General features: G+C 39.7%; 1 protein-coding gene across 7 annotated transcripts in view; it reads left to right on the plus strand.

Moving 5' to 3' along the window:
• Positions 1-23,921, plus strand: part of csk (C-terminal Src kinase) — a 141,680-nt gene extending 117,759 nt beyond the window's left edge. For all 7 annotated transcript variants that reach the window (XM_043680259.1, XM_043680257.1, XM_043680261.1 and 4 more), the window contains 8 exons: positions 3,155-3,248; positions 5,935-6,000; positions 8,283-8,382; positions 9,772-9,862; positions 12,199-12,272; positions 13,309-13,504; positions 14,606-14,692; positions 23,141-23,921. In XM_043680259.1, the coding sequence (XP_043536194.1) occupies positions 3,155-3,248; positions 5,935-6,000; positions 8,283-8,382; positions 9,772-9,862; positions 12,199-12,272; positions 13,309-13,504; positions 14,606-14,692; positions 23,141-23,323 (891 nt within the window). In that variant the 3' untranslated portion in view covers positions 23,324-23,921. The remainder of the gene's footprint in view (positions 1-3,154; positions 3,249-5,934; positions 6,001-8,282; positions 8,383-9,771; positions 9,863-12,198; positions 12,273-13,308; positions 13,505-14,605; positions 14,693-23,140) is intronic.
• The last annotated feature ends 257 nt before the right edge of the window (positions 23,922-24,178 follow it).

The following is a 24,178-nucleotide window of genomic DNA, read 5'->3' on the forward strand; positions in this document are numbered from 1 at the left end:
CACCTCCAATTTTGGTGTCATCTGCAAACTTAGTAACAGTTGTTGAAAAGTGTGGTGCTGGAAAAGCGCAGCAGGCCAGGCAGCATCAGAGGAACAGGAGAAACAACGTTTCAGATTTTGGTGTCATCTGCAAACTTACTAACTGTACCTCTTATGCTCGCATCCAAATCATTTATGTAAATGACAAAAAGTAGAGGGCCCAGCACCGATCCTTGTGGCACTCCACTGGTCACAGGCCTCCAGTCTGAAAAACAACCCTCCACCACCACCCTCTGTCTTCTACCTTTGAGCCAGTTCTGTATCCAAATGGCTAGTTCTCCCTGTATTCCATGAGATCTAACCTTGCTAATCAGTCTCTCATGGGGAAACCTTGTCGAGCGCCTTACTGAAGTCCACATAAATCACATCTACTGCTCTGCCCTCATCAATCTTCTTTGTTACTTCAAAAAAACTCAATCAAGTTTGTGAGACATGATTTCCCCACACACAAAGCCATGTTGACTATCCCGAATCAGTCAGAAATGTACATCCTATCCCTCAGGATTCCATCCAACAACTTGCCCACCACAGAGGTCAGGCTCACCGGTCTATAGTTCCCTGGCTTGTCTTTACTGCCCTTCTTAAACAGTGGCACCACGTTTGCCAACCTCCAGTCTTCTGGCATCTCACCTGTGACTACCGCTGATACAAATATCTCAGCAAGAGGCCCAGCAATCACTTCTCTAGCTTCCCGCAGAGTTCTCGGGTACACCTGATCAGGTCCTGAGAATTTATCCATCTTTAACCGTTTCAAAGCATCCAGCACTTCCTCCTGTGTAATCTGGACAGTTTGTAAGATGTCACCATCTATTTCCCTACAGTCTATATCTTCCATATCCTTTTCCACAGTAAATACTGATGCAAAATATTCATTTAGTATCTCCCCCATTTTCTGAGGCTCCACACAAAGGCCGCCTTGCTGATCTTTGAGGGGCCCTATTCTCTCCCCAGTTACCCTTTTGTCCTTGAATGTCTGACTCCTGATGAAGAGCTTATGCTTGAAACATCTACTCTCCTGCTCCTCAGATGCTGCCTGATTGGCTGTGCTTTTCCAGCATCACCATATTTGACTCTGATCTCCAGCATCTGCAGTCCTCACTTTCTCTTCAAAAGTATCTCAATCAATATTATAAATTTTTGACAACTTTTTCAGTCACCTTATTCATGATTTTTGGTTTTCATCTTTGCCACTTAGTGAATGTCAATCCAAATCGATCATAGTATCCCTACAGTGCAGATGGAGGCCATTAAGCCCATTTAGTTGATACTGACCCTCCAAATAGCACCCCAATGGGACACCACCACCACCCCCCTCCAAATCCCTATGACCCCTACACATCTTCAAACTCTCGGAGGAAGCCAGAGCATCCAGAGGAAACCCACACAAATATGGGAGAACATGCAAACTGCACAGTCTGGTAAAATCAAACCCAAGTCCCTGGTACGATAAGGCAATAGTGCTAACCACTGTGGCCATGCTACCCTAAATGATTTATGTTCAAAAGCATCATTAATTCATTAAACTAATTTTCAAAAGTGACGATTGATGTACAATGATTAGGAAACTCGGTATAACTGATATTTCAGTTGTATTGAGGTTTTTAATCTTTTATCAGTTCATATATCTGTCTCTATAATATCAAACGTTTAAATTATTTTCAAATACATTAAAAATTCAAGCTTCTTTCCTTTACTTTCAAACTATTTATTTCCTTTTGATATTTAAAGTGGAAACTTACTATACTAGTTTAATATGCAAATTTACAGTCTTTTACAACCACGGTTGTAAGAATCCAATGTTATCTCGTGTCACTACTTCCCAGGTCACAAAATAAGAATTGTACTTCCAGTTACTGAGACGGTCAGTTAAATGCCTAATTTTTAATCAATTATTAAATAAAAACATGAATTAACCAGGGTTCTTAATAAACACAGTTAATGATTTATTATTGAAGCAAGACTTAGATTCAGTAAAAATGTATTAATCATTTCACATTCACAGTTGGTCATGTCGAAAAATAAGTGCTTATCCCTCCAAATATTCCAAAAAAGATGCAAGCACATAGTTCAGGCTGAGAAAAAAGGATTTCTCTGCAGAGGTTGACTTCTGGTGGAAAAATCCAGTTTGGCCAATGGGTTATTCTTGAAGGCAAAAAGATGAAGACTAGTGCTCCTGATCTGTCACTCTGATGTTCTGGCCATGTGGTCAAATCTGTTGCCTGTAGCATATTTTCAGAGACAGCTTCCTCAGGAACTACAATAACAAGATGTTCCTTCAGTCTCTCTTTCATGAGAACAAATCGCTTTTGCCCTGAGCTTAGACAGTTACTTGCAGAAGTAAGAGAGATTAGCTGCTCTGCCTTTCTTGAAGGCTTATTGTCCCTGAACTGAAAATTAAATAAAGCAAACTCTCAAAACTAGTCAACAAAGCAAGCAGTTATCACTAGTTGTATGACTTCAGGGAAGTCTTTGTGTTATAGTCAGTGTCATACAGCATGGAAACAGACCCTTTGGTCCAACTCATCCATGTCAAATGGATTTCCCAAAGAAAAATTTGTCCTGCACTGCGACTGTTCTCTTTCCCCTCCCCCCCCCCCCCCCAATCACAAAAATGTTATGTCATTTTGTTTTCTTCAACCCAGGTGGTCCCCTTCATAAAGCTTCACTCCCATTTACCAATACTAAAAAGTATTGCTTGTTGTTGAAAGTGGTGCAAGAAGGCCATTCTTCAACTGAGGATGGTGAAATTCAGCATCTCTAAGTTCTTTTTTTAAATCCTGACTTCTACTCTTGTGTATCTTTTTTCCTTTCTGTGAACTAGTACTTTTATAAGGAGCAGACAATGGAGCATTAGTTTAAATCAGAAGGGAGATAACATTGCTTCATTGCTCAAGGAAAGGACAACTATTACTCCAAAGGGAATAAAATTTGTAGCAAGCAGTCACTGGATTATTGATGTCTGATTTGCATCTGCAACCTTAAGCAATATACAGCACAGTGAATAAGTCAGGTGCAGTATGACACAAGGAGTCTGGCATGTTTTAAATTCTGCTGGATTGATGACAATATCTTTACCTTCTGTCCATTTTTATTGTTTGTTTGTTCCCATGTTTAGCATTACACCATGGATGCTGATGGGTTGTGCACGCGTCTCATCACTCCGAAGCTTATGGAAGGGACGGTGGCAGCCCAGGATGAGTTCTCCAGAAGTGAGTGGCAAGTTTGAAACCTGAAAATGCTGATTTATTTTGGGCTCCTTAACCCCCATCCTGTACACGTGCACACAGGCAAAAGCACATGTGTCTACTGACAGATGCGCACAGGCACAGATGTTCACACAAACTCTGTAATGCACTCCATGGAATGGCGTTTGATGGCATGGACTTCATTGTGACAGCATGATGTTAACACATGTTCTCCTCCTGAAATGAATTGATGATTGAAGAGCCATACTCATTGTGAATGCCACCACTGGATGTGCACATATGCTGTGTCGTGACCTCGTGCATGAAATGACACAAAGAAATCGTGCTTGGGAGTATGAATCATTGGATGTAAGTTTGCTCATTGAGCTGCAAGGTTCATTTCCAGACATTTCATTACCCTACTAGGTAACATTTTCAGTGGGCCTCAAGCAAAGCAATGCTGAGAATTCCTGCTTTCTGTTTATAAAGTTGGTTCTTCTTTGAGTTGGCGATGTAATTTCCTGTGGTGAAGCGACACTTCCTATTCCTTTTTTCAGGGGGTGGTAGATGTGGTCTAACTCGATGTGTTTGTTGAGAGAGTTCCGGTTGGAATGCCATGCTTCTAGGAATTATCGTGCATGTCTTTGTTTGGTTCGTCCTTGGATGTGTTGCTCCAGTCGAAGTGGTGTCCTCCCTCATCTGTATGTGAGGATACTAGTGAGAGAGGGTCATGTCTTTTTGTGGCTAGTTGGTGTTCATGTATCCTGGTGGCTAGTTTTCTGCCTGTTTGTCCATTGTAGTGTTTGTTATAGTCCTTTGTATTTTGTAAATGACATTAGTTTTGCTCATTGTCTGTATAGGGTCTTTCAAGTTCATTAGCTGCTGTTTTAGTGTGTTGGTGGATTTGTGGGTTACCATGATGTCAAGGGGTCTGAGTAGTCTGGCAGTCATTTCCGAGATGTCTTTGATGCGGGGAGAGTGGCTAGGGTTTCTGGACGTGCTTTGTCTGCTTGTTTGGGTTTGTTGCTGAGAAATCGGTGGACTGTGTTCATTGGGTACCAGTTCTTTTTTTAAGTACACTGTATAGGTGATTTTTCTTTGCTCTGCGTGGTTTCTCTGTGCTGCAGTGTGTGTTGGCTCATTGAAATAATGTTCTGATGCAGCTTCGTTTGTGGGTGTTGGGATGATTGCTTTTGTAGTTCAGTATTTGGTCAGTATGTGTTGTTTTCCTGTAGATGCTGGTTTGAAATTCCCCATTGGCTGATCGCTCTACTGTGACATCTAGGAATGGCAGTTTGTTGTTGTATCCGATATCAGGGTTCTTAGCACAGGCAGTAATGCAGGGACTCGAACAAACAGCTCTGCCAACCATCCAACCCAAACTTTGGGTCTGCTACGTGGATGACACCTTCGTCATCACTAAACGAAACAAATTAGAGGAAACCTTAAAGACCATCAATAATACCCTCCCTAGCATAAAATTCACGAAAGAGGAGGAAAACAACAACAACAAACTGCCATTCCTAGATGTCACAGTAGAGCGAACAGCCAATGGGGAATTTCAAACCAGCATCTACAGGAAAATAACACATACATACTGACCAAATATTGAACTACAGAAGCAATCAACCCAACACCCACAAACCAAGCTGCATCAGAACATTGTTTCAACGAGCCAACACACATTGCAGCACCAAGGAACTACTCCGAGCAGAGGAAAATCACCTATACAGTGTGTTCAAAAAGAACTGGTACCCAATGAACACAGTCCGCCGATTTCTCAGCAACAAACCCAAACAAGCAGACAAAACACGTACAGCAACCCTAGCCACTCTCCCCTGCATTAAAGACATTTCGGAAATGACTGCCAGACTACTCAGACCCCTTGGCATCATGGTAGCCCACAAACCCACCAACACACTAAAACAGCAGCTAATGAACTTGAAAAACCCTATACAGACAATGAGCAAAACTAACGTCATTTACAAAATACCGTTCTCGGACTGTGACAAACAGGCAGAAAACTAGCCACCAGGATACATGAACACCAACTAGCCACAAAAAGACATGACCCCCTCTCACTAGTATCCTCACATACAGGTGAGGAAGAACACCACTTTGACTGGGACAACACATCCATTTTAGGACAAGCCAAATAAAGACATGCACGAGAATTCCTAGAAGCATGGCATTTCAATCTATCAACAAACACATAGTTAAACCCCTCTACCACCCCCTGAGAAAAGGAACAGGAAGTGTGACTTCACCACAGGAAGTGACATCACCAACCCAAAGAAACCCAAACATATAAATAGAAAGCAGGAATTCTCAGCATTGCTTTGCCTGAGGTCCACTGAAGATGTCACCTAATAGCACAATGAAACGTCTGGAAATGAACCTTGCAGCACAGTGAGCAAACCTACGCCCAAAATCTCAATATGAACTACAAATCTTCTCAAAACTCGCTAAGTTAGAATCGTGTCCCTATATTTAGGCTGATGGCAGCATCTTGTGTATAGACACTTTGAATGGCCTGTTCTGCTGCATGTGCATAGTGGCAATATTGTATTTGGTTCAGTCATTTCATTATTAAAATTATTCACTGTCTTCAAAAATCTAGGTATATTGAAAGCCTTCAAAAGCTGAATTTTCATCAGTAGCCGGCTACCCGTTGCTTTTGGCAATTTCTTATTGTGTTTGTTTTTTTTAGGTGGATGGGCACTAAGCATGAGGGAGCTCAAATTGTTACAAACAATAGGCAAAGGAGAATTTGGAGGCAAGTGGCAACTTAATGTGTTTGGGTTTGGGGGCTGACTTGACATTACTATGCATGGGATTCAGCTGTTTCCTATCTTTGTACATTTGTTCTGTTAGTAACTACTGTTTTGTACTTGAGAGAATTTGCTTTGATTTTGAAATATTAGTTATAAATTCATTAAGAATATGTATTTTGCCGTTTTGTTGAGGGTGATCAGATGGAAATTGCCCTCAGTTTTTAAACATTATCAATATGGCAAACATTTGATATATCTACCCAGCAAATACAGCATGACTTTGGGGCTTCCAGTAAAGTTGTGTGATATCAAGAGTTTGAAACGTCTGCCCATCGAGGTCCTGCAGTTAGCAATGAATTTGGTGCTTGAGGGATGAATATCAGGCTGAATATCAGAAGAAATCCTCTGCAACTACTGTCATGCAATTTTTTGCAGCTATTCTGAGAAGGTGGATAAGCTCTCACTCCTGTCCGAAAGGCACTAAAGTATCAGCCTTGGCTGTGATCAATTCCTGGGAGTAGCGTTTGAATGTATAACTGGCTGATATTGTATCTGTTGCTCCCGATGCGGTCTCCTCTACATTGGGGAGATTGGATGCCTCCTAGCAGAATGCTTTATGGAACATCTCTGGGACACCTGCACCAATCAACCACACCGCCCTGTGCCCCAACATTTCAACTCCCCCTCCCACTCTGCCAAGGGCCTCCTTCACCGCCGGTCCCTCACCACCCGACGCCTGGAGGAAGAACGCCTCATCTTCCGCCTCGGAACATTTCAACCTCAGGGCATCAATGTGGACTTCAACAGTTTCCTCATTTCCCCTTCCCCCACCTCACCCCAATTCCAAACTTCCAGCTCTATTTCTCCACCCTTCAGGCACTCTGCTTGTATTCCTGATGAAGGGCTTTTGCTCGAAACGTCGATTTTACTGCTCCTCGGATGCTGCCTGAACTGCTGTGCTCTTCCAGCACCACTAATCCAGAATCTGGTTTCCAGCATCTGCAGTCATTGTTTTTACCTGATTCAGAGGCGTGTGATGCTACTATAGGTGACAGCTCTTGGGTCATCTGGATTGGGATCAGGTTAAAAATCACACAACACCAGGTTATAGCCCAACAGGTTATCTGGAAGTACTAGCTTTAAGAGCACTGTTCCTTCATCAAGTAACTCGTGGGGCAGGATCATAAGACACAGACTTTATTGCAAAAGATCACAATGTCATGCAATTAAAATGATATTTTGAATGAACCTAGATTGCTGTTAAGTCTTTCATCTTATAGAATGGGTTGCAGGTTTCGGTTCATTAATATGTAAATCACAGAACTATTTTTAAGTCACGTTGTTGAGGTAACTTAAGGTTTTATTTTTAAAAAGTGACATCTCAGCTCAGACAATTTTTTAAAGGTGTGAGGTTAGAGTCTGTCTGTATTTCAATCTTGAGTCAGACTGAGTCTGTTTCCAAAGTAAACATTTATAAAATGTTATGTGGATTGACTGCATGTAAGTTGTGTGCTCTTTGAACAAAAATAGAATGTATCTGCAAATGTAAATTCACCTCACTACAACCCATTCTAAAAGATGAAAGACTTAACTGCAATCTAAGTTTGTTCAATATATCGTTTTAATTGAATGTCACTGTGATCTTTTGCTATAAATTCTGTGTCTTATGATCCTGCCCCACTCGTTACCTGATGAAGGAGCAGTGCTCTGAAAGCTAGTGCTTCCAAATATACCTGTTGGACTGTAACCTGGTGCTCAGAGTTTTTACTTTGTCCACCCCAGCCCAACACCGGCACCTCCCCATTATAGATTGGAATCAGCATTCCCTCAAAAGAAGCAATGGCAACACGAAAAAATATTTTCATTTCAGTTCATGCTTATGATCGGGAATATGCTGCCTCCATGTAGTGGAGGTAGTATCACTTGAAGCTTTGATAGGGGAATTGGATCATTATCTGAAAGGGCACAATGTGCAGGGCCATTCTTTATGTCAGGGGAGTGCCATTTGGTGAAGTTCTTCAGAGAATCAGCACAGATATGCAAGACCATTCTGGAACTATTCAGCAATTCAGATTATGATTCTAAGTGTCCTCCAGTGGTTTGTTATGCTTAACCATCTGTCTTGTTTTCTTGTGACTGTCTTGCCTTATTTGTTGTTGATCTATTATGAGTCTTGATTACTTAACCGTGGTTTCTAGTTCAAAAATTAAACTCTATTTTGCATGTCCAAGATTTTGGTGTGTATGAAGCACCTCTTTTGACTCAACTGTTTATTTTCCTCTAGATGTGATGTTGGGTGAATATAGAGGCAACAAAGTAGCAGTCAAATGCATCAAACATGATGCAACTGCCCAAGCATTCATTGCAGAAGCCTCTGTAATGACGTAAGTTCTACATTTAACTCTCTAATCTCTTGTATTTCAAAATAAAAGATTTTTGAAATGGTGATTCTTCGTGTCAAACATTTGAAATGAAAGTCGTATTGATTTATAGAATCATAGAGAGATACAGCACAGAAACAGACCCTTCGGTCCAACCTGTCCACGCCGACCAGCTATCCCAACCCAATCTCGTCCCACCTGCCAGCACCTGGTCCATATCCCTCCAAAACCTTCCTACTCATATACCCTTCCAAATGCCTCTTAAATGTTGCAATTGTACCGGCCTCTACCACATCCTCTGGCAGCTCATTCCATTCACATACCATCCTCTGCGTGAAAAAAGTTGCCCCTTCGGTCTCTTTTATATCTTTCCCCCTCTCACCCTAAAGCTATGCCCTCTAGTTCTGGACTCCCCAACCCCAGGGAAAAGACTTTACCTATTTTTCCTATCTATGCCCCTCATAAATTTGTAAACCTCTATAAGGTCACCCCTCAGCCTCCAACACTCCAGCGAAAACAGTCCCAGCCTGTTCAGCCTCTCCCTGTAGCTCAGATCCTCCAACCCTCGCATTTCTTTTTGAAAAAGGCAGATTTTGGTCTGAGTTCTGAACCATTGTGGCAAAATTAAATTCTTCAGGTGCCTGCTGCCTTTTATTCCATAGCCTCTTTCACTGTATCCCTGCCAGTTCACTTTGTGTACTTGGATCAACATTTATCAATTATTCTGTCATGTTTACTTCCATGAAATTTCATGGATGAATTTCTCCAATTTAAGCGTATTGCTCAAATGACAAAATTGAAGGAACCATATCTTGTTATTTTGTATTGTGTGGAAGATCTTTAACTGTGGATTGACCAAATTGTTTACTTTGTGCTTTGTCACAAGTGCATATCAGCTTTTATTTTTACATTGGAATCTTGATTTCCTTTGCATGGTAGTGTAGGTTAAGGAACTGGATGAGCAAGTCCAAGGTTATGTTCTGAAAGTAAATTCAACAAACTAAAAACTGTGGGCTGACGCCATGGGGGGAGAAAAAGCAGCAAGGTTAGATGTTTAAAGGTTCATTAATGGCCTGCAGGGAAGAGAGTTTGCTGTCTGGTAATTGTCAGTTCTACACAAGAAAATTGACTTGGTTCCCTTTGACTTCTTGGGTCATGTCAATCAGTTTCCATGACGATTATTGTGAAATCCCACTCAGCATCAAATCTCAGTAGTTTGAGAGGTCATTAAATAAAGTGTGCTCAGTGTTGCTGACTTAGAATCAAGCTGAAATGCTAACATTTTGGTTTTCTGAGGTACTGTAGTGTGTTTTTATTAAAATCGTCTTGACTAGAGTATTTGTAAGTTTTTAAAAAGTGTTAAAAACTCACAACAATTTTCCTTTCTTACAGGCAACTCCGTCACAAAAACTTAGTTCAACTTTTGGGTGTCATTGTCGAAGAAGGCGGGTCATTATACATTGTAACAGAATACATGGCGAAAGTAAGTGTGTGGTTGCAATACATATGGAGATTGAAGGACTTGAACTGACATGTTCGTATTCATTTTTAATCTGAGAATTCTGCAGTTCTATATGTGACACTTCATGAAGTCCAAGGCTTTCAGTGTGGATCTCTACAGCATCAATTTGTTTCCCTTTTACCAAACCATTTATAGGAATGTAGAATTCACTTCCAGGGTTATTGTCTGCCAAAGGAACTATATCAACATTTGAAGTTAGATTTGCAGATGGATGAAATGTGCTAGAAAGGCTGTGGAGACTAATTGTGTAGAAGTGATTTCAAACTTCTGTTTTGTCGAGGGCAGATATCAGCACAGACATTTGGGTAAAAATTCTTACTTCGTTTCAGTTCTTTTACCCAAAAACTGTGTATTTGATGCAAGTTTTGATTAATTCCACAGGGCAAATTTACAGTTTAAATTTTTCTTTTGATTGTATTCCTGAACAAAATTGTCAACAAAGTTTCAGCAGTCGTAAGCAGGACATATATTTATCGAAATTCTGCATTTTGAATGGTACAGAAATGTCTTATAATGCAAGGTCTATCTTGTTTTGAGAATACCATTTTTACTGAGTAGCCTTTTGAATTTATTGTAGTTTATGCAGCTGCTTGGTAATGTGATTTGTACTTCAAATTAACTGCACTCCTTAATGCTAGATCACTTTAGTAGATCTGCCAATTTTAAAATTCGGATCAAGTGCACTAATCAATATTGCTTTTAATTCACTTTTGTGAACTAGAAAAAGCACTTCGATTTAATCTTTTTAAGCTGTGTTTTTCTGCGTTTTTGGGGTTTTACTATTGACCCCAATTTTGTCGACGATGTCCAAGTGACCAAGCTCGCGTGAAGTTAGAGTTGCTCCCAAAGATCACACCATGTCTGTAGCGTGGATTTTCCCTTTTCCACCTTTGGTTTACGTCAGGCACCGAATCGGAAATTTCCAAGTTTGCAGAAAGTGATGCTATTAAGCAGGATAAAGGACCAACCATGTTGAAGCACTTGCAGCCTGCAAGCCAGTAAAATGCAATAAATAATCTTCACGTAAAGTATATAATTAGTGCATATACATAGGATGTAGAAACTGAAATATAATTTTAAGAATAGATCTTGCCTCAATGTTTAGTCAGTTGGAGAATTTGAAAAATTTAATATTAAGTTTTCAGGACCAGGAAGTTTTAAAATCTAATTATTAACCCAGTCTGCTATCGAAATACCCAGTTGCATCTTGTTCAAAAATGGAAACTTTTAACAGCAATCTTTACTGCAAGACTAATATTGTGAAAGGGAAAATTCTTGACAATTTAGTGATTTTTTTTTGTTTGCAGACTTGAGATACTTCCGCAATGCACCCAGTGGAGAAACACTGGATAATTTACAGCATCCTCTGGATTTTTGTATTTATCTGTCTGTACAGACTTGAAAATTGTTATGAATTTCAAAGGAGATGGTGTACACTGACAGTTTTTCTACCGTTAGTAATAGAAAGATTTTGTCTTGGGCCAATATACACAGTTAACTACTTGTAGGTGGAAGTTATGTCATAAAGAAGTAGAAAACCCTCGAAAGGGGGTGAATTTGCAGAGAGGAAAGCCACACTAATTCTGTGGGTGTAGACCCACTGACATTTTTTCAAGTTGTGATTTTTTCTTTAAAACGTTGGGTTGCGATGTTAAACATATAAGTGCTTGCTGATACTAACACTGAAAAAAATCAAGTTGTTTGCCTGCTCTTTTTTAAACAAATTAACTGGTCTCTAGTCAGTTAATTTGATGTTTGGCGTGTCACCCTTTTTGCTGTAGTCAGATTTATCTGTGAGAAATTTGTCCTGCTTCAAACAGCTGGCTTTGAAAAACTTTGAAATGTCCTGAAGCAGTTTTCTTTCAATCATGTGCCTTTTGCCTGAAGGCAAGCCCATGGCTCATTGTTTATTGATGCCTTACTTGGAGCCATTTGTTAACCTGCTGTGTTTTGCCACAGCCTTCCACTATTGGCCAGAACTAAACACACTTTGCAAGTCTCCCTTGGCCAGAATGGGAATCAACCCACACTATTACATTATTCTCAACCTTGCATTAACCATCCAGCTAACTGGACATAATGTATTTCTTCAGTTTGTTTCACCAGCTTCACATACAAATTGACCAAGTCATTTTGTGGAACATTGCTGGTACAGAATTTGACCCCCATAAATCTTCACTGCTCCCCAAAGCTCATCACATGTGAAATGTTTAGGAATGTTGTGAATACAGGGTGCTTGGATCAATACAGATGTTTCAAACGACAGTGATAAGAATTAAATTTCTGTTCACTACCAGGGCAGTTTGGTGGATTACCTGAGGTCAAGAGGAAGGTCTGTCCTTGGTGGAGACTGTTTACTTAAGTTTTCCATGTGAGTATTATTATCATGTGATCATGATCTGTATGCAATTTTCAGAATCGAAGAAAAGGGTACACCTGAAATGAACAAATGGATGGAGAATTTACACCACCGCTCCTGGGAGTAGTAACCGATTATAGTTTTCCGTCTGTTCCATTTGGTTGCCAGTGCTTGCAAGTTTTTGTTAAATGCATCTTACTTTCTGTATGAGAGAAAGTGAGGGCTGCAGATGCTGGAGATCAGAGCTGAAAATGTGTTGCTGGAAAAGCGCAGCAGGTCAGCATTCCTGAAGAAGGGCTTATGCCCGAAACGTCGATTCTCCTGTTCCTTGGATGCTGCCTGACCTGCGCTTTTCCAGCAACACATTTTCAGCTACTTTCTGTATGACCACTGTAAATGTCAACATCCAATGTACAAAACATTCTTTAAGATTGTTGCGCCTTTCATTCATTTTGTTTCCTCATGGTTCCCTCTTACTGTTCTTTTGACTAGTTCTGGGGACAAGCTCGTTTATGTTTTCAGTCAATGTCTGTCAGTGTCGTTATGTCATGACTTCAGGTAGTTATTTAGCCTATTTTTGGACCTAACCCATACCTGTTCACTTGCCCTTGATTTGGTCCTTTTGTCTTGTTAATTAAATAACTAGCAGCTGGAACTACAGAACTGATAGCATTTATAAATTATTTGACAATGGTTTTCTAATTTCTGCATTTTTCTCTTATAAACATTACTGACCCAAAATGACCCAAAGGAAACTAATGTCATTATAGAAATATTTGTTTAGATATGGCAATAAGTTTAGAATTTCTTCTGAAAGCGTCAGGAATTTCCTCATTCATCTTAAGAGATTACCAAGCCCAAGTTTGAAAACATGCTGAAATAAGATAAATTTCCTCATTAGAGGAATGAAAGATATTAATATAGAATTAGCAACTGTTTGGTTTCCACCACAGTGAATTCAGCATAAGTGATGCAGTATTTTATGTTTTATTCAAAATAATTCTGCCTGTATCTGCCATGTTTAATAATATTTTGATTTCTTTTTCAGTGATGTCTGTGAAGCAATGGAATACTTGGAAGCAAATAATTTTGTACATAGAGATTTAGCTGCTCGTAATGTCCTGGTCTCTGAGGATAATATAGCTAAAGTTAGTGATTTTGGTCTGACAAAAGAAGCTTCTTCAATGCAAGACACTGGGAAGCTCCCTGTAAAATGGACTGCACCCGAGGCTCTTAAAGAAAAGGTAAATATGATGACTGGTTAATAGGTATAGCAAGACATTTTAAGTACTTTTTTGACTTGTGTCCTGCTGAGGCATGTGGCTGATTTATGGAAGATATAATATTCTTTCCAAAAATATGGATCTTGAGATGTTGCAAAAAGGTGACTTGCAGCAGGGCCTGGCAGCTGCACTTCAACTGCCATGCTATTTTGGGTATTATACAGATAATCTGTCGTCTTCTAAGGAATGCATGGTTGTTGAGCAATGCAATGTTCTGTGTACTATGGGGGTAACTACTTCAGTTTTCTCCATTGTTCTTCTCTGTTTTCCACATCACATCAAGTAGAGACAAGCTGTCACAAGTGTACAACAGACATACATGAGTCAAACTGAAATTGCTAATGGCAACGTGACATGGTAAGATAGCCTTGTGCACTGTAATCTTAGAAAATGAAGTATAGCTATTCAGCAACATCTTTCCAGGTGGTATAGACCTTTAGTGATAGGCTGAAATAAGAGATCCATCATTTACTTTGGTTTAATCTAAAGCCTGAACTCAAACGTTTGCCTACTTTTTTCTTGCTATGATATTTGGCACTCATCATTGAAATGTTGTGGGCTGTTTCTACTTCCTTGACAAAATATACTTGTCTTTTATTTCTGCCAGGATTTGCATGAGTGCAGCTGTGACTTAAACCATTCTATCCGTTCAAGATAACCAAATAAAATGCCAGAGATAAAAATATTTCTGATTGTGGGGAACCGCTTCCTAGACCAAGTTTGCCTGAAACTCTGCCCCGATGCAGATATTCATAAATTTGAGTTGGCTAATGCTTATTTCACCTGTTGTTAGGACAGGTGTTAGGCCATGGAATGTAGCTCTCCCACCTTCCACACCAGTCTAACAAAATAATGCATCTTGACTTCCTGGTCCAGTTATTCCAAACCCCCTAAGAAGAACCAGGTTTGGATTAAAGAAAATACGTGTCTTCTATTGTAATTGTCTATCTGTTATTCTTTGGACATTATTTGCTAACTTGACACACAAGTTCATGCAATGGATACAACCAGTAATTATGAACTAGATTAGAAGAATAATACACATTCTTGACTTTATTGCAGAATTTTTCTACAAAATCAGATGTATGGAGCTTTGGCATTCTTCTATGGGAAATTTACTCTTTTGGGCGAGTGCCTTATCCCAGAATGGTAAGTAAAAGTATGCAGTTTATTACAACTAAGGCCATACATATGGAGTATATGATGTACTGTTGTTATATCTCATTTTGAGTCTTAAGAGTCATTGAACTATCCAGCAAGGAAACAGACCCTTCAGTCCAACAGTCCACGCTGAACATAATCCCAAACTAACCAAGTCCCACCTGCCTGTTCCTGACCCATTTCCCTCCGAACCTTTCCTAATCATGCACTTAAAATTACAATGTTTAGAAGACATTTGGGTATCAACATCCACCACTCCTTCAGGAAGTTCATTCCATTCGCGAATCACCCTCTGTAAAAAGAAATTGCCCATCATGTCTTTTTTCAATCTCTCTCGTCTCACTTTTATAAACATGTCCCCTAGTCTTAAAATCCCCCAACATATGCAAAAGACTACATTAACCCTATCCATATCTATCATGCTTTTATAAACTTCTGTGAGGTCATCTCTCGACCTCCTATGCTTTGGTGATAGAAGTCTCAGCCTATCCAGTCTGTCTTCTTAACTCAAATCTTCCATACCCAGCAACATCCTGGTAAAGCTGTTCTGAGCCCACTCCAGCTTAATAATATCCTTCCTATAACTGGTATCAAAAGAGAAAAGTTGGACGCATTTATAGACCTAAGGGGCAGCTTTTTCGCACAGAGGGTGGTGCATGTAAGGAATGAGCTGCCAGAGGAAGTGATGGAGCCTGGTACAATTACAGCATTTAAAAGGTATCTGGATGGGTATATGAATAGGAATGTTTTAGTAGGATATGGGCCAGGTGTTGGCAAGTGGGACTAGATTAGGTTGGGATATCTGGTCGGCATGGACGAGTTGGACCGAACAGTCTGTTTCTGTGATGTACATCTCTATGACTTTATGATTAAACTACAAGCACAACAGATAAAAGGATAAGGGATAGATCCTTTTCTTCTTTGAACCTGGTCCACCATTCGATATGATCATGACAGATGATCTAACTCCATATCTTGTTCCCGCTTTCTCTGAAAACCCTTTAGCCCTGAGGACTATATTTAACTCCTTGAGAACATTCAATGTTTGGCCTCAAGCACTTTCTATGGTAGAGAATTCTGTGGGCTCACCAGTCTGTGGTCCCCAGTATATCTGGGGACTTTTAGAAGGCTTGTGATGTTCCACGTAAAGTTCAAGTGTACGGGATTGGGATTAATGCACTGACTTGGATAGTGAACTGATTGGCAGATACTAAACAAAGATTGGAATAAATGGATCATTTTCTGAATGGCAGGCAGTAAGTTGTGAAGTACCACATGGGTCAGTGCTTGGAACCCAGCTATTCACAATATTAAATGAAGGAACTAAATGTATCTCTTCAGTTTGCACATGAGACAAAGCAGGGTGAATTGTGAGGAGGAATTTGTACAAATTGAGAGGATAAATGCAAGGCAGATAAATGCATGAAGTATAATGTGGATGAATGTGAGGTTATCCGCTTTGGCAGCAAAAACAAATAAGTCATATGTGTTGTCTCCTCTTTATCAATTCTTCTAGTCACATCCTCGCAATGTTCCAGTAGATTTGTCAAGCATGATTTCCCTTTCGTAAATCCATGCTAACTCTGTCCAATTCTGGCACTGCTTTTCAAGTACCCTGCTGTTAAATCTTTTATAATAGACATTGGCATTTTCCTACTGCCCATATTAGGCTAACTCTATTTTGTCTCCACATGATATTTATGCATCAAAATAGTAAGTACCTTCGCTTATTTGAAATTCAGTGGCTTTACTATTTTTCCTAACCTTACAAGGATGTTGCCAGGGTTGGAGGAACTGAGCTACAGGGAGAAGCTGAATAGGCTGGGGCTGTTTTCCCTGGAGCGTTGGAGGCTGAGGGGTGACCTTATAGAGGTTTACAAAATTATGAGGGGCATGGATAGGATAAATAGGCAAGTCTTCTCCCTGGGGTCAGGGAGTCCAGAACTAGAGGGCATAGGTTTAGGGTGAGAGGGGAAAGATATAAAAGAGACCTAAGGGGCAACTTTTTCACGCAGAAGGTGGTACGTGTATGGAATGAGCTGCCAGAGGATGTGGTGGAGGCTGGTACAATTGCAACATTTAAGAGGCATTTGGATGGGTATATGAATAGGAAGATGTTGTGAAACTTGAAAGGCTTCAAAAAAGATTTACAAGGATGTTGTCAGGGTTGGAGGATTTGAGCTATAGGGAGACTTTGAAGAAGGGGTGACCATATAGAGGTTTATAAAATCATGAGGGGCATGGATAGGATAAATAGACAAAGTCTTTTCCCTGGGGTTAGGGAGTCCAGAACTAGAGGGCATCGGTTTAGGGTGAGATGGGAAAGATATAAAAGAGATCTGAGGGGAAACTTTTTCATGCAGAGGATGGTACGTGTATGGAATGAGCTGCCATAGAATGTGGTGGAGGCTGGTACAATTGCAACATTTAAAAGGCATCTTGATGGATATATGAATAGGAAGGGTTTGGAGGGATATGGGCCATGTGCTGGCAGGTGGGACTAGATTGGGTTGGGATATGATGTGGGCCAGGTGCTGGCAGGTGGGACTAGATTGCGTCGGAATATCTGGTCGGCATGGATGGGTTGGACTGAAGGGTCTGTTTCCATGCTGTACATCTCTATGACTCTAAGTAAATAACAAGAGAAAGAAAACAAAATATTAATTTGTTTTAAACATTGGTTTACATTGGGTCCAGAAATCCTGCTGAAAAACGCAATACACTTTTTCTTGAGTCTCTTGAAGCAATAAAGCATTTAGTCTGGCTCTGTTCAAAGATTGTGTCCATTTGATCTGATCCTGTTCTACAGAAGTCTACAGCCTGTTGCAATAACAAAACAACAGCTGAAATGTGTGTTCAGTCTTGGGCTCATTTACTTGATCTCTGATATGTGCTGTCTTAATGTAATTTGAGCCAGTTCATTCAGACCAGCAATTTGTTTTAATTATCGTTTCACAGTGCTGCGAGTCTTATTCATGGAGCTCTAATAACTATTCTGTTTGATCTAGACTTCTATTTTTCTTTTGTTCATGTAACATTACACTATTTGTGTTTGTCAAAAACCAGTGACAGAGTGGTTATGCCCAAAAGACGCACTGGATCTTGGTTATCAGATTTTAAAGCCAACATTTATTAAAACACTTAGTTGCATTTACATTACATTTCCCGTGACTCATTAATTACATTTTTTGGGGAAAAAAAACTTATCAGTGATTGTCAAATATTCCTATCTCAGTGGAGAGTGAACTGTTTCTGAATTTTTAACCCAACAGACTGGGTAGAGGGAATGATCTCCAGCTTCTGCAGTAATTACTTTTGCCTAGAGAGAATGGATTGTTTACTAATTTGTGTGAAAAATGCATTTGAATATAGAAACAGTTTTTCAAGCCATATGTTTGCAACTATTTTTTAATTCAAGCAGCAGAACATATACTTCCTGATAATTGTTCAATTGTCCACTGTTAACTTTTGCGTCTTTACTTTTGCACTGAATCTATGCTGAAACTTAACGTGGAAAGCCTGCTTCATGTAGAATAGCTTCTAAAGCAAAATATTTGTGATGGTGCAGTCAGTTTATCTTTTCAGGCTGAGACATATTTTTGGGAAGTGTGTCAGAAGAACTTTTAATTTATTTATCAATTCAAGGTGACATCTGGGTGTGTTTTTAATTCCAAACACACCCTGATAATGTTAATTCTCATGGCTTAATTTAAATTGCTGAAGGTCTGGTCAAATCTGTTCCACAACTTTGAAATAAGAAATGGAAATCTACTGATTGCAAACCACCTCACCATCTGAAAGTTTCATTTTCCTCTAACATTGAGAGTCTTTCCTCTCCCACCTCATAAATTCAATTCTAAGTTATACTGAGACTTAGTTCAGAATAAATTAAATTTCTACTTCTGTAGAACTATCACCTCCCTCAGTGCATTTAAATTCAAACTATCAAACAGGAAAACAAACATGTAGAAGTTTCTTTACCCCCTTAGTGAAATGAGAATGTTCACTTCATTTTGGCTGCTTTTTATCCCTCTTTGCTTGCATCATTGATGTGTAGGCAGATGTATAATTACAAGCTTGTGCTTCTGGCTGGTGCACTACTCTTAGACATAGAAACATAGAACACAAGAGTAGGAGTAGGCCATGCAGCCACTTGAGCCTGCTCCACCATTCGATACAATCATTTATTGTTCCCTGTTCCTACGTTCTCCCCAAATCCTTTGATACCTTTAGCCCTAAGAAGTGTATACATATCTCCTTCTTGAAAATGTTCAATGTTTGGCCTCAACTGCTTTCTGGTGCAGAGAATTCCATAGGCTCACCATTGTGCACGTTCAGCATCAGCTCTGCACATGCATAAGCTGCCATAGCTTGCTTTATACTCTTCTTCATAAAATGTTTTCTCTGGTATGTATATGTGAACAGGTATCCCGATTACTTAAGGTGATTTACATTTTTGTCAAATCAGTTATACATTGACTAGGCAGAAATTAAATCCATGGTGAGTATGCTTTCTCTTCAGTACTGGAAAGTGTTTCACAAATTGAAATCTGGCTTCACGTTTTAAGAGTTAACTTCCTTGTGAGCAGTGCTCATTTAACTTTCTTTTCTTCCTTGGACACAAGCTAATTGTAATTTCTCTATGCTTATTGGGCTACTTTCTGTCAATAGTGAGGAAAGTTACTTGATTGCATGAGAAATAATGGCAAAAGGTTCACTCAAAATTATAGCAGTAAGAGCGAATGAACTTGAACTTGTACATTATCTTATTGTTAACAATTAGCCTTCTGACCTATAAATGTATGGGAAGAGATTCTGTATCTCAAGGTTATCTGTGCCATTCCACTCTGCCTTGTTAAAATTGTGCAAATTTATTCTGGGATATTTTCTTATTGTCCTCAGAGCTCCATGCATTTTGTGTAATTATTTGGCATTGCTCCTGAAGCATGTACAAGTCTGGGCGACTTTAATGCAGGACACTTGTAGTATTCATGCCTGGCATCTCTCAAAATTGCTGCAGAAACTTATGAATCATGTGTATTCATATGCTGTGTGATTAAGTACAATAGTACCCTCTGTAGGAGGAAAAATGAGCTGCATGCTTTGCATGTTTGTGGTGTTGATGGTTTAATTGTAGGGCAGTAGAAAAACAACGTAAAAAATGGTTGTTATTTTGCAGATTAAAGGTGGGCATTCTACTTATGGTCAATGTTCTCTTCACTTGCTGACACAATAATTATAGAATAAATGGTAAAATATTTGAATACTTTTTATAAGAGGTAGGGATGTGAGAAAGCCCTGTGTAAGGGGATGGATGGATATGCACTTTGCTCATCTGATCCTTTTGATTACTTAATTTACTTGGACTGGAAATACCTCACTCATTTGCATCTCCTGTCAGTTAATTGTGTTTTCCGTGTTCCTCCTCCTCCTTTCTTATGCCCCGGTGATTTATTTCGAAAGTAAATTAGCATGATCTTTAGTGCTGTATACTTCCAACTCAGATATCTATTTATGCAGTTCCATATCAATAATTTGCATGAGACCTAAAACATTTTGCAGATCTGTTGCAGATTTGCTGCCTTTTTTTTTCTTGGCATGCTTCTTGGCAACATTTTAGAATATAATTTCTCATACAAAGCCGATCTTGGTATTTTTTTTAAGGCAGAGAGATACTTGTTAAGCAAGGGGATTACTGGGGTTGGTAGGAATGCAGATTTGAGATTATAATCAGGTCAGCCAACTTGGCAGGGTAGGCTTGAAGGACTGAATGGCCTACTAATTCGTACACAACTTCAAATACCCTTACAAATCTACCACGTTGCAATGGCACCTGCTCAGAGTTCCTGCTGCCTAACAGTTAAAGGTTTATTTACAGCATGGTACGTTTATATAGGAAGCTTATATTTTGAACTATTGACATGAATTTGTCAGCAAATATGACTGCAGACAAGTGTTGATTCATTTGGGGAAGTTAATAAAAAGAAAAGTGTCAAATTGCCCCCATTTTGTAACCTGCGTATGGATTGGGAGCTGGAGTCCAACCCCTTGAGCTTGCTCCACCTTTCAGTAAGATTGTGGCTGATTTGATAACTACGCATTTGCCCTTACCACCAATAATGTTTCACTCCCTTGCTTGTCAAGACTCTATCTACCGCTGTCTTAAAAATATTCAGAGGCTATGCTTCTATGACCTCTTGAGGAAGAGTATTCCAAAGACACATGGCCCTCAGAGTAAAAATTTGCCATAACCTCTATTATATTGGTGACCCCTTATTTTTTAAACATTACTGCTAATTCTAGATTTCCCCACAGTGGGAATCTTGCTTTCTGTATGCAACCTTTCAAGAAACCTCAAGATCTGTATATGCTTCAGTCAAGTCACCTGTTATTCTTGTAACTACAGTGGATACAAGGCTAGTGGGTCTAACCATTTGTCTCAAGCAACCTGCACACTATAGGTGCTAGTCTAGTATACCTTGTCTGACCTGCTTTCAACACACTTTCATTCATGTTTAAATAACATTCTCCCCGTGCCTACAGGGTTTCCTCCGGGTGCTCCGTTTTCCTCCCACAGTCCAAAAATGTACAGGTTCAGTGAATTGGCCGTGCTACGTTGCCCATAGTATTAGGTGCATTAGTCAGAGGGAAGCTGGTCTGGGTGGGTTACTCTTCGGAGGTTCGGTGTGGACTGGTTGGGCCGAAGGGCCTGTTCCCGCACTGTAGGGAATCTAGTCTGAACACAAATAATGCTATACACAGTACTCCAAATATGGTCTCACCAATGCAGAACCGTCCTATTTTTGTATTTAATTCCCCTTGCAATATGCAATAACATTCTATTGGCATTCCTATTTACTGCTGTACCTGCATACTAATCTTTTGTGCTTTATGCTCTAGGGCACCCAGATCCCTCTGCATCTGAGCTCTGCACTCCCTGTCCCTTTAGACAGTATGTTTCTCTTTTATTCTTCCTACTAAAATGGACAGTTTTCACATTTTCCAGAGCTCTGCCTACTCACGTAACCTATCAATATCTTTTTATAGCCTCCTTATGTCCTCTTCCCAACTTACATTTCCAGCTATCATTGTGTCACCTGGTTTCCTACCTATCTTGAAAAATATTTTCTTCGCGAGTGTTCATGCAACTTCATCTTATGCTGGAGTGCATTCATGTCTGGTATAGGTAGATTTTTGATCTCTTTGGGAATCAAGGAATTTGGGAAGCAGGTGGAAAAGTAAAGTTGAGGCAGAGTAACCATGATTATACTGAATGGAGGAGCAGGTTCACTTTATATGGTCCCACCTTCCCTGCCTTGTTAAATGAGCCACACAATTGTGCTAGGTTTCAAAGTGGGGTTGTGTTATGATCCCAGCTGATGTTAATACTGAACAAGTCAAACTTCACAGTGAAACCCAGTTTTATAAAGCAACCTTCTATTGAAACAAAGATCCTGAAGGTCGTGTTCGCAAAACTCTGCCAGTATGCTTTTACAACAGAATAAAACATTGATTAAGCAAGAAAAATATGAACTAAATTGCACCAGAAAAAAGGTTTGGAAAGATATTTTAGGCATCAGAAAAAGATTCTAATTCCATTTATTCCAGCAATATCCTTGTTACCGACAACTGAAACGCCAATGAAGAATCATCACTATCTTGACACCAATGTTACTTGCTGTGACTGCTAGAAATGCAGTCAGTTCCCTTCTGGCAATTTCTGCCTGTTCACTAGATGCTTTTTCCTTCAGCTGGTATCCCTCCCACAGATATCTAAAAAAGTAAAGCTAAACTCATTTTTATATTAAGTTTAAAACACATGAATTCCCAAAACTCAGATTCCAGCAGTTTTTCCCTGATTGTCACTCACTGACTTTTTTAGATTTCTCTGTCTCCGTGTTTTGCTGGGCCCCTGTTACTAGACAACAGTGTGGTTTCCTTCCTTTATTTTTTAAATGCACTCAATCATTTTATTTCAACCTTATTTAGATGCCAGTTTTAAAAAATGCTTGCAGACTATGCAGCATCAAGCTCCCAAGAACACTCAAACTGTGTCCTCCTTAACTCACAAATATAAACATAAATTGCCATTAGAAATAATGCATAACTGAGTAAAATATTGCTTGAAAAAGTATTCTTTCTGTTAATCAAACTCCATTTAAATACCGCTTTAAACGGTTTTAATATCTTCACCGCCTCCCTCCACCCCAAAAGCAAGTTGTCAGAATTGTCTGTTCTGATGAAATATTACAGAGCTGAAACATTAACTGTTTCTCACACCACAGATGTTGTTGGACCTGCTGAATCAATCCAGCATTTTCTGTTCTTTAATTATAAATGACCTGCCCTTTATTTAAGAAACAGCATCAACCAATGGGGCACCTAAACATTGTGATTAAACAGTGAATTGCTATTTTTCTTTTTGAATTCCCTCAGCCTCTGAAAGACGTGGTTCCTCGTGTTGAGAAAGGGTACAAGATGGATCCACCTGATGGATGTCCGCCTGCTGTGTACGAGTTAATGAAACGGTGCTGGGAGCTTGACCCTGGTCGTCGACCCACATTCAGGCAGTTGAGGGAGAAGTTACAAGATACCAGAAAAATGGAACAGCACCTGTGACACCAGAATGCCATGGAACTTCCTTTTTTCTTAAAGACTGCTCGACATTAAACCAAGAGTGCTGAGACTTTTACAAAGCAATCTTCTTAAGAAAAGAAATTGAACTCTGCATATCATGGCCTTGTGTTTCATTTCCCCCTCAGTTATGTGTGCTGCAACACAATATCCCTCTATCCCCATTAAAGAAGCATGCTTGAACACCTTTGTCGAGTCCTTTGGTCCTTGTGGTAATTGTTTTGTGCCAAGTGCCTCCAGCCACAAAGACGGTGCTTACTTTGCAATGTGTTTATTTCGACCAAAACGAGATTTCACAAAGAGGATTGGTGAAGAGACGGTTTTCTTTAACCAGCATAACACAGTTTTGTGTTTTTTTTTGCTTTCCCATCTAAATTTGCTTAGCCAGGTTTTTTTAATACTTAAATTGTAATTTTTTTATAAAATAAAAAGGGTGTTTTTTTTTAAATGTTCTGTAATGTTCCACAGATTTGACAAACTCATTGCATGTAGTGTGGGAGGCATTCATTTCTGTCAGTGCGTTACATCATTTTAGCTGCCAAGGATGAGATTAAATAAACCATTCCATATGATCAGTTCTAAATGGCTGTTATGTTTTGATTTTACTTTGGCAGAATATATTGGGCTGCTGTCTTTGTCTTCAGCCCTCTGTCATAGAAATGTAGAAAATAGGGACAGAAATAGGACAATCAGTCCATCAGGCCCGCTCCACCATTTGTTATGATTATGGTCGATCCACTATCTCAGTACCATATGTCTATACTCTCCCCACGCCCCTTGACAACTCGGGTCTGTAGAGATCTGTCCATCCTCCTCAAATATATTCAGTGTCTTGGCCTC

This window comes from Chiloscyllium plagiosum, chromosome 40 (assembly GCF_004010195.1).
Source record: "Chiloscyllium plagiosum isolate BGI_BamShark_2017 chromosome 40, ASM401019v2, whole genome shotgun sequence".
Classification (NCBI taxonomy): domain Eukaryota; kingdom Metazoa; phylum Chordata; class Chondrichthyes; order Orectolobiformes; family Hemiscylliidae; genus Chiloscyllium; species Chiloscyllium plagiosum.